Raw genomic sequence first — 12,048 nt, forward strand, 5'->3', positions numbered from 1 at the left:
CCCAGAGGCTATAGTTGAACACATTTTACAGATAAGTAAACTGAGGTCCAGGGGGGCTGAATTTGTTAGAATTTAAGCCCAAGTTTAAATTAATGGAAAATTAGAACACCTACTTTCTGCTTTAAATACTGTCAATAGCTGACTGGAAATCAATTCTTCAACTGAGGACTCCAGCTTTCTTTCTCCATCAATTATCCAGGGAGTTTGTGGTAAATTTCTGGAGTATTTATTATATCTTCCTGTCAAACAAAAACAAGAGGACCATTCTTATAAAAATATAAAATTAATACTTATTGAGAATAGACTATGTTCAATGCATTTTATCAGGAATACAAAAAGGTATAAATGAAGAACACAGTAAATAAATTTATAATCTAGATTTAGAGACAGCAGAGATGTAAGAAATTGAAAAAAGTATTTTAATGAAAATTCAACATACACACACATATGTACATATATTTATTGCAAAATCTTCTGCCTTATTCTAAGCTCTCTATAATACAACTACCCAAAAACTCAATATAGGACTAATCACAACACTTTTGGGCTCAAAAGCTCTTTTTTTTTTTAATTTAAATTTTTTATTTTGAATATTTTCCCATAGTTACATGTCTCATGTTCTTTCCCTCTCTCCCCAATCCCCTCCACCCCCCGTAGCCGATGCACAATTCCACTGGGTTTTACATGTATCATTGATCAAGATCTAATTCCATATTATTGATAGTTGGACTAGAGTTATCGTTTAGCATCTACATCCCCAATAATATCCCCACCAGCCCATGTGTTCAAGCAGTTGTTTTTCCTCTGTGTTTCTCCTCTCACAGTTGTTCCTCTGAATGTGGCTAGTTTTTTCGAGATCTATCATATCTGATAATCTGATAAGGCCAGCTTAGTTGATAAGAAATGGGGCAAGGGAGACGATCTTGACTGTTAACTCATAACTGTTTCTCCAAAGTGCTATTGAGTCACAAGCTTATTATATATGAAAATTCAAATTCCCTTTCACCCACAAGCATAGAGAGAGTTTCCCACATCTGGGCAGAGCTGCATTTTTAACATAGACAATACAAGAGGCTTAGAAGCTTCAAGGTGAAGATAAGAACCAGGCTGGACCTTCAGCTGCCTGATTATCAGCAAGTTAAGTCTGAGAATACTTTTCTCAGGGGCAAATGCCTCAGCTAACTTAGGTTTCGGCCTTGGCTGCATTTCTGATCAAAGGGGAAGAATGTTAACCTCTTAACTTCTGGTTAGCTAGGAACTTAAAGTTTTTTAATAAGGTCACAATACTTTTCAACAAGAAGTCACAAGGATCACAAAAGGGGTCAAAAGAGGAGCCTCAGATTTTTATCTATTTGAGACTCTGTTTCTCTTATTGGCTTCCAACTGTAATGTAGGATTATTAACTTTGCCATGTTGGCCTGGGGCAACCTGTCAGTTGCCCTGGTTGGAATGTTGATCGTGGCATGAACCAAAGGGCAAAACACCAACTGCCAGTTGAGCCAAGGGTATATAAAGCCCTGGAGACCCTGGGCTGGGTTCTGTTCTTCCCTGACTTCTCCCTTGATCACTCACTTATCCATTACCCCATGGGCCCTGGGTGGTGGGAGTGAGAACGTGGGTAGCTTAGGCCTAGAATAGGGTTTAAACCAATCCTGGAAAACAGCTTATCAATACTATCAGCACAACTGGCAAACCTTTAGTCAAAGATCAACTTTATTTATTATCCAGAGACCACATCACTCTGACCCAGGGCTTCCTGCCCTGGGTCAGCAAAAGACTATCCAGACAAGATCTATTGGCAACCTGAGTCAGATAAACCTTTCACCCTTAGATCTCAGTACTTCCTAACCCTCTTTCCACTGCCTTATTCCCATTACTCTATTATGAATAAACCCCTTAGCCTTAACATTGAGAACTCTGTAGTTATTTGCCTACCATCTAAAGCCAAGCAGGGACAGGCAACAGGAAGGGTTCTGAGAAGTTTCAGCTGGAACAAATTCCATTGCTGAAGGGCAGGAAGTTCAACATCCACTTCCTGTCAGTCTACCGTTCACCAATAGGAAGCTGCTTCCTCAGCAGGAAAGGGGCTGATAATCTGATATCTTTTTTTTTTTTTTAAACCCTTAACTTCTGTGTATTGACTTATAGGTGGAAGAGTGGTAAGGGTAGGCAATGAGGGTCAAGTGACTTGCCCAGGGTCACACAGCTGGGAAGTGTCTGAGGCCGGATTTGAACCTAAGACCTCCCGTCTCTAGGCCTGGCTCTCAATCCACTGAGCTACCCAGCTGCCCCAATCTGATATCTTAAAGGAGCCTGGTGTCTAGTAGTGAGAGTTACACTTGATGCTCAGTTACCTGGGTTGGATCCTTGATACATTTATAACAAGTTTCTAGCTCAGCCTGGGTATAGTTCATTCCATCCTTTCAACTAGCACCATCCTCCTTTCTAGCCTTATTACTAGCATTAGGGCCCCTGACCCATATATTATACCACATAGTTTTCTTTCTCATAAGTCCCTCAGCCTTGTTCTGGATCCTTGCATTGCTGCTAGTAGAGAAGTCCATTACATTCGATTGTGCCACAGTGTATCCATCTCTGTGTATAATGTTCTCCTGGATCTGCTCCTTTCACACTTTCATTCCTGGAGGTCATTTCAGTTTACATGGAATTCCTCCAGTTTATTATTCCTTTGAGCACAATAGTATTCCATCACCAACAGATACCACAATTTGTTCAGCCATTCCCCAATTGTGGGACATTCTCTCATTTTCCAATTTTTTGCCACCACAAAGAGCACAGCTATAAATATTTTTATACAAGTCTTTTTCCTTATTATCTCTTATTATAAAAAGCCCATTTCTCTTATTATCAAAAGCTCTTTTAATGGTTTCCCCTGACATCTAGAGAGGTTAATTGACTGTACCAAGGTAACTTACACAAGGAGAAATGGGAAGAGGTGAAATTCATATTTTAAACCTTCATTTTCATAAGTATTTTGTTTGCTTAGTCCTATTTCTCCAACTACAATGAAGCTTCTTGAGGACAAGGTATCATGTCAAAGCCTCATAAAGCACAGTGTCCTATATGAACTATAAATATATGTTGACCAAATGGACTGGAATACAATTTAACAATATCCAGGCTCACAAAAGTAATCACGTGCCCTATTTTTTTTTTTATTAGTACCTCAGTGCAATTCTGAATGGCAGGATGGCATCATGGAAGCTCCTAAGAAACAATGTAGATGACTCAGACTTATATGAATAAGCAAACAAGAGGAGGACTGAAATACCCTACTATTGCTTCAAGACTGGGTGTTAAGGTAGCATTTTCATTTTAAGCCCTTGTTATTAGACATTATTAACTTTCTTTACCAAGAAAAAGGCCTAATGAGCTTACTGCTGGGAAAAATCAGTGCACCAGAAAATTTTTCTGGTAGAAACGAAAACTCATTTCAGAGTTAATAAAATATGAGAATAATAGCCTTCACTTCTAACTGTTCTCCCCTGCATTCTTCCCTCTGTCTGGTTTTATGTTGCTGTGTCAAATTCCTTTAGTCATCTGTGATAGGAAAAAAAAACTTTTAAAAAATACTATTAATTTACTGTAATTTTTTAATACCTTCATGTCACTTAAAAGAATTAACCTAAAATTAGTTTATTTTAAAAGTGCACAGAATACAAGCTAACTTTTTAAAAGTTCAACTAACTAAGCATTTCTAATTCTCTGAAAATTACTTAAAATGCTATTCAGCCTCTGACAATCACAACAACAACAAAGCCTGAGGACACAGGATGCAATTCTGTTTTCTGGAAAGAGCAGAAACTTAATATAAATATATTTTTCATCAAATACTCACCAGCTACAAAGACTGCACCATGAGCACATTCAATCTCAATAGCTGAGCAAAAAGTCTTTGGTGAATTTGGAGGACAAGGAAACTTCCTGAAGAATAACAACAACAACAACAACAACAAAAACAACAAAATTGTCACGACTATTTTCAGAACACAAAGTTCAATCACACAACCAATACATACCGAGTCAGATATATTTTTAAGTTACAAAAGTCAACTTTTATCATGTGGGGGTGCTAAGTCACTAAACCAACAAGACTAGATCTGCAAAGATGTTAATCTAATTCAGTTAATAGGGTTCAAAGTCAAATTGGGGACATTCTCCAGATCGTTTATTTGCTCTGTAAATTGTGCAAAGACCTTGCCTTGCCTTATAGTATTTTGAATGGAGAGGAATGAGGCGAGCATTTTCTGCCCCTCTTCCTTTCCTCCTTCCTCACTAACCTGACAATCAGTCTCAATGACATAAATGATTCAATTAAGAGAGGAAGTGGGGGACACCACTCTCTTCTTTCCTTTTTTTTTTTTTCTCTTTAACTTCAGAAACTAGATCTCAGATACTCAGATTCGAAGGAGCTGGGAAAAAAACAATGATCAACCAAAGCCCTGACCATCCCAAGGTGCAAATTTATAACAAAATCCATCTCTGAGGTTAGATCTTACCTACAGAGATACTATTCAGACAAGATAATTATTGTAAAATGTTCAGCACAGTGCTGGCACACAGTAGGTACTTTATAAATACTTATTTCCCTTTCCCTTTCCCTCAGAGCTCCAGATACTGACTGACAAGGAGTCTCTATATGGCTTGAAAAAGTTCAACTTTTCAAAATGATTTAATCAGCAAATAGTTTAGGTTCTGGGGAATTAATTATAGCTTACATAGATGAATTATCATCAAGTTTTTAAATGGAATAAAAATATTCATTTATAAGACACTTCCCCAGACTTTGAAATATAATCAGCCTGGAAAGATCTTTACTTTCTGTCTTCATAATTTTAATTGTTTGCAGTCTTATTAAAAATAATATATTTTCTGGAAAGATCACTATGATGACAATTTAATTTAATAGAAAATTCATGCAACAGCAGTACTTTAAACTCTCAAAAAATACTTTAAGACTTTCACTGAACCAGATTTTGTCAATTAAGGAAGATCACATGATTCCCATTGTTGTTTTTTTCCCCCCTACTAAAGAGCTGGACTGTAATAGGAAATACAGATTAATTGTGGTGTCATGGAAGGAAGAAAAAAAATGCAAGTTAGGAGTCCTGGGTTTTGGTTTCATTGTACAGAAGACAGGACATAGACTTATAACAAGAGTTAGGTTCAAATCTTGACTCATATGTAATATATTACTCTGGAAAAATCCTTTAATCTTTCTGGGTCTCGGTTTCCTTATCTGTAAGAGAGTTAGAATTGATGGTCTCTAAGGTGCCATACAACTCTGATCGTATGGCCCATTTTTAGCTAAAATCAGCAATAGATCAGGAAAGAGTTCAAATCCTACCTCAGGTATTTATGAGTTGGATAAGTCACTCTACCTTCTACCTGTCTCTATTTCATTGTCCTAATCTATCAACAAGGGGGTTGGAATCAATGGTCCTTTCTAACTCTAAGCATGTGACCTTATTGTCCTGGCTCTGCCACAAACTAGCTGTATTTACCTTAGGAAAGTAACTTCATTTTCTCTTTTGTAAAATGGAAAGGTTGGACCAGATGGCCTCTTCAGTTCTAATAGTCTATGTTTCCTCTAGGATTCTATACTTATACATACTTGCGGAAATCTTCTTCTTTTATTTTGTCCAAAGCTTTCACAACTGCCATTCTAGTGAATACAGACTATAGAAGAAAATGAAAATAAGAGAAATTTTATTACTGAGAAATGAAAATAGAGGCAAAATAAAGCATAAATGGTGAAATTATGTAAATTTATAAGTCAAAGGGTAAATATCTGAAAATTTTAGCAGATATATGAATAAAAAAGCAAGCATGCAAACAATGTAACTCTTATATTTGTCTTCCATCTCTTTTCATGAATGGAATGTTTTTTTCCTTAAATGACAGATTTTCTACTTTAAATTTAGAATTTGCTGAGATATCTATCAGTTAGTACTCTCTTCCCTAATCTCCCTCTGGCACCACATATATTTGGTGAGTTGAATTTTTGGAACAGGACGGGTAGGTGGATGTACATTACAGCTAAACTAACTATAAGCCCATCACCTCCACTATGTTATAACTGAGTAAAGTCACAGATGAACTGAGCAACTCAAGGAAAAAGTCAATTGCACTGCATAAAATAATAGCTGTAATAAAATGCTCCCTTTTCTGTTCTAAATTTTACTAATACCCTTTGTTTTTATATCAGATTCATTTCCCCTCTATAACTCCTCTATCAATGGACCAAAGATTTAGTATAAATAAAAATAGAAATAGCTTTTGTCTGAGAGCATGTGCAATATTCCACTCTTGAAGTCCCTCATCTCAGCAATGAATGAAGCTACGTTCTTTCACATAATTCTCCTGGACTAATCTTGGTCATTATAAAATTATAATAGCATTCTTTTTCATTACATTGCTTTCATCTATATCTAGATATATAATTTTACTGATTATTAGTTCCTGTTGTCATCCCACATTTATCTAAAATCCTCATATTTGTTTTTTCTTATATTGCAATAATATTCAAGTCCACACAATTTTGAATTCTTTGTTACTACAAGAAATGCTGCTATGAAGTTGATATACCTGCTTTTTATCTCATTGAGTTATGTGCTTAGTGGTGTTATTTCTTGGTCTAAACATAAGATATTTTACTTTGTATGCTTCCAAAGTGTTTTTCAGAATGGCTAGATTAATTTCACAACTCCACCAAGAATTTATTAGTGTGTGTGTCTTCCCATGGCCCCTCTAACATTGACTATTTCTCTTTTTATCACTTTTGTCAATTTGTTGTGAGATGAAACCTCAAAGCTCATGGTGATTTGCTTTCCTTTCATTTAGAGCAATCATTCATATGACTGTGATTAGTTTGTGACCTGTCCTCTAAGGACTGTTTATTTATATCCCATGACTATCTTTGGGGAATGGCTCTTGATCTTTCATATATGTATTAATTCTGTTGATGGCTTAGATACCAGACCTTTGTTTTAAAAGAATTATCCAGTACAAACATTTTTCTCCAATAATTGCCTTTCTTATTCTAGCTACACAAATTGTGCAAAAACTTTTGTTTCATGTAATAAAATGTGTATGGTCTAGACTGTTGGTCAAAATCTGTATTTTTTTGCTGACTTTTGGTTTCCCAGTAATTCTTAATAAACAGGGAGTTAATGTTCTTTGGGAAGAGAATAAGTATTTATTAAGGGTCTACTATGTGCCAGACACTGTGCCAAATACTTTTACAAATATTATCTCATTTGATCTTCAGGTTACTGAATACTGCTTTGTTAAATTTGACTACTTCTGGTTCTTGCCTAACTAGTCTGTTATAATAATGTACTTTTCTATTTCTTTAACCAGCCCCAAATAGTTTTGATGATTATAACTTTATAGTATAATTTGAAGAACAGAAGTTGTTAGTCTCCTTCATTCTCACTACCTTTGAGTTTCTATACTTTCTGAAAGTCTGGAGTTTCTGGAGTCTTAGGACCTAGGCTTGAATCTTGCCAATGACATTTACTACAGATGTGACCTTGGACAAATCACCTATCTGGATTTTTCTTTCCTCATATGTAAAATCTGGGGACTGGATTAAATGACCTCTGAGGTTCCTTCTAGTTCTAGCTTTAGGATCTTATGATCTACAAAACAGATTATATGGTATCATTATTTTAATCATATTTGTGTAGACCAATAATGAACAATGAGTATTTCTGCATTTGTCATTCCTTAGTTCCTTAATAAGCATTTTCTTGTACTTGTATTGTTCTTATTGTACTTTTTATCTTTACTGTGTCTTGATAGATAACTCTCAGGCATTTTATGTGTTACACAGCTTTTGTTGAATGGGATTTTTCATTCTGTTATTTCTTTCTGACTTCTGATCTTACAACAGTCAATCCTTGCTATATTACTGTTCACTTACCATGGCTTCACTGCATCATGGGTTTTAAAAAAAACATATCTAATTCTGTATTGCGGAGTTACACTTATCGTGGCACACTACTGGCTGTGAAAGGCGACCAACCACAGCACTCTGTTCTGTATCCTAGGCGCTGACTGGCTCAGTGACTATAGGTTAATAAGAGTGTGGAAAAGGTTTATAGGAGAATGGGAAAGGTTTATAAAGCCTTAAAATATATATTTTTACATTTATATATATTTTATATATAATTATATATACAAATATATAAATAATAAAATAAATGTAACGCCACTACTTTGTGGATTCTCACCTACTGCAGGGATCTCTGGAATGTAATTCCTGCTGTAAGTGAGGGATCTCTGCATATAAAAATGCTAAAATATCTTATAGATTTACTTTGTATCTTGCTACTTTAATGAAACTATTATATCATTCTTGACTGAGTGTTTTGGGCTTTTGTAAGTAAACCATATAACTTGCAAATAGGGATAATTTCATCTCCTCTTTGTTGATGCTTAGGCTTTTAATGACTTTATTTTGCCTTTTGCTCATAGCAACATTTCTAGAACTATGAGAACAGAATGTCTTGATAATGTTTTATCTTTGTATTTACCACAAAAGCTTTTTTGGTAAAAAAAAAGTTACAATGGTTCTCCATTGTAAATAATGCCAGCCTTTATTTTGAGAACTATTTTAAGTGACTTAGGTTCTGACAAAGGTTTTTTCAGAATTTATTGATAAAATCATATAATTTTGGTGTTTGTTTTTAATTAAAAGGAAAAAAATTTATGATGAAACATCCTTGCATCTCTAATTTGGTCATGGTGAGTATAACCAAGAAAGCCAGGAAGATTCTGGATTTGAATCCTGTCTCAGTTATTAGTAACCTTGGGCAAGTCACCTCATATGTCTCTGCCTGAAAAGAATTCCAGGCATGGGGGATAGCCAGTACAAAAATTTGGAGGTGAAGATGTGGTATACACCAGGGTAGCACCACTTGTAAAGGTTTAAAATATCAAGTTTAATGACCTTTAGTAGCAAGTCACTTTGGTACCTAAGTAGAAGTCCATCCATTTGACCCACTGTCTCTCTCACCAGAAAGATATAACACCAAAAGCTATTCCCAATAAATAATGTGTTTTCTGATCTGAAAAATGGAAGAAGATGACTTTGTATGTCATGGCCTTTAAGGTCCCTGAGCTCTGAACCTATGATCATATGAATAATTTCTTGGATATATTACTGTAACTTTTTTGCTATATTTTATTTAAGATCTTTTGCATAAAAATTCATTAGCTACTATTCCAGTTCCCTCTGCTTTATTCATTTCTAGTTTAGGTATCAAGCCCATACTTGTTTAATAAACATGTTTGGTAGGGTACTTTCTTAATAATTGAAAATAAATTATGGAGCATAGTTACTGCTCTTTAAATGTTTAACAGATTTCACTAGTAATCTGTATGAAGTAGACTTTTTATTTGGTAGCAAGGGCTTATTTAATCACTTTCTGAAATTGGCTATTTCATATTCTGTTATATAAGTAGTTTATATTTTTGTAGATGATCCATAATTTCCTTAAATCTTCAGTTTTGCTAGCTTATATCTGTAAGCAGTACATCTGATAACTCCTTTAAAATCTCCATCTGTTGTAAATTCACCTTTTTAATTTTTTTTTAATTTTGGTAATTTACTTTTCTTCTTTTTTTGATCAGTTCAGCTGAAGAGTACTGATTTTGTTAGTATTTTCTTTTTTAAAATTTGATATGATAATACACGTATAACCCAGATTAAACTGCTTACCATCTCTGGGAAAGGGGAGGGAAAGGAGAGAAGAAGACAATTTGGACCTTATAATTTTGGAAAACATTTTGAAAACTGTTATTACATATAATTATAAAAATAAAATATTTTTAAAAAATAAAATAAATTTAACATTTTTATATCTTTTGTTTTTATATCCCATAATTCTCAGAGAGTCATTTTTTATAATAAAGGATAAAAACTGCTCAGCAAAAGTAAACATATCAAAACAAAGACCTGACATTATATGTAGTGTTCCATATCCATAGCTCCTGACTTCTGCCAAGTATCAGGGCCAAGTGTCTTCTCAAAGCCTCCTTGGAGCCAAGCGTAATTATAATATCTTTGTAGTATTCCATTTCAATTGTTTTGTTCTTTCCATTTTCATTGTTGTAACCTGTATATATTGTTTTTCTGGTTCTGCCTACTATGTTGGATGTCAGTTCCTGTAAATCTTTCATGTGTCTCTGTACCCATCATAGTCACAGTCCCTTAAAACATAGTTATATCCATTACATTCATGTTGCTTCATCAGTTCATTTCACAAATGAGGAAACTGAGGCCAACAGGGTTAAATAACTTACCCAGGGTCACATAGCTAGAAAGGGTCTGTCTGAGACCAGATGTGAACTCAGGAAGTTGAGTCTTTCTGACTCCAGGCCTGGTACTCTATACACTACACCACCTAGCTGCCTGTACATTCATGTACCACCTCTTATTTAGCCATTCCCAATCAATGAGCATTTACTTTGTTTCCAGGTGTTACCACAAAAAGTGCTGCTATGAATGTTTTGATACATATGAGAACTTTCTTTTTGACATTAATCTTAACAGAAACTTTGATCAAAGAGTACAGACATGTTAAGGCGCTTTATTCACATAATTCCAAATTTCTTTTCAGGATACGTTGGACCAACTAACAGCTCCATGACCCTCTTTCTATACTCTCTCAAACATTGGTTTTTCCCATCTTTTGTCATGTTGTCCAGTTTTCTAGGTGTAAAATAAAGTTGCACTCATTTTGATTTGCATAGTGATTTGGAGCATTCTTTCATAAAGTTGTTAACAGACTGCACTTATCCTTTGACCCGTTATTTACTGGGAATGGCTTTTGGTCTTGTATCTTTCTGGTGAGAGAGGCAGTGGGACAAATGGACAGACTTCTACTTAGCTGTCAAAGGGACTTGCTTCTAAAGGGCAGGTCTAACGCCCTATTCAGTAAATGCCAGTAGTCTCCTTTTTCACTGAAGATCAAATATGAAGTTCCCTGGCATTTTAAACCAAGTGATGCTACACTGGTATATACCACATCTCCAACGCCATGCTTGGAATGCTCTTCTTCCAGGCTCTTTGATGCCCTGGCTTTCTTCAAGTCTCAGTTCAAAACTTACTTCCTCTTCAGGAAGTTTTTCCAAGCATTCCCCCCCCCCAAGTCCTTCCTTCACCTACTCTGTGTGTATCTTGTTGAATATCCTATCTCCTTAACAAAATAGGAGCTCCTTCAGGACAGGGACAGTCCTTAGCACAGTGCTTGGCACATATTAAGTGCTTTTAATAAATTCTTGTTGACTGACTGGGCTCCTGATACTAATGAAATCATAAATTCAGTCCCTATCCAATTCCTAACCTGATTCTGTTAGTTGTCTATATATTTCAGATGGTGTTTGTTTAGTCTTATTGTTTCAAAATAAAATATTGATTAAGCTTTTTACAATGTGCCAAAAATTCTGCTAAGCACTGAGGATGCAGATTTGATGTTTGTTTGTTCATTGGATCTGACTCTTCATGACCACACCATGGATTATAGCATGTCAGGCCCTTCTGTAGTCCACTATCTCCAGGAGTCTGTCCAAGTTAATGTTTGTTTCTTCTATGACACTACCTATCTACCTCATTCTCTGCCATCCCCTTTCTTCTTTTGCCTTCAGTATTTTCCCACATCAGGATCTTTTCCAGTGAGAGTTCTGTCTTCTCATTATGTGGCCAAACTTCAGCTTCAGTATTTTTCCTTCCAGTGAGTAATTTGAATTTATTTAAGTCTTGACTGATTTGATCTCTTTGCTGTCCCTTGGATTTTCAAAAGCCCTATGGTCTTTTCCAGCATCATTACTTAAATGTTGATTCTGAAGTGCTTAGCTTTCCTTACATTACCATACATTACTACTTAAAAACTCCAGTTTTGACTATATGGACCTATGCTGACCAAATTTGCCATTGCTTTCCTTTTTTTTTTTTTAAAACGCTTAACTTCTGTGTATTGGCTCCTAGGTGGAAGAGTGGTAAGGGTGGGCAATGTGGGT

At 35.4% G+C, this 12,048-nt stretch overlaps 1 protein-coding gene across 1 annotated transcript in view; it reads right to left on the minus strand.

The window, feature by feature from the left end:
- Positions 1-12,048, minus strand: part of PUS10 (pseudouridine synthase 10) — a 101,535-nt gene that overhangs the window by 21,114 nt on the left and 68,373 nt on the right. The window contains exons 9-11 of the mRNA XM_044663364.1: positions 5,636-5,700; positions 3,860-3,945; positions 114-239 (exon numbers count right to left, since the gene is read on the minus strand). Coding sequence (XP_044519299.1) covers positions 114-239; positions 3,860-3,945; positions 5,636-5,700 — 277 coding nt within the window. The remainder of the gene's footprint in view (positions 1-113; positions 240-3,859; positions 3,946-5,635; positions 5,701-12,048) is intronic.

This window comes from Gracilinanus agilis, chromosome 2 (genome assembly GCF_016433145.1).
Source record: "Gracilinanus agilis isolate LMUSP501 chromosome 2, AgileGrace, whole genome shotgun sequence".
In the NCBI taxonomy this organism is placed as follows: Eukaryota; Metazoa; Chordata; class Mammalia; order Didelphimorphia; family Didelphidae; genus Gracilinanus; species Gracilinanus agilis.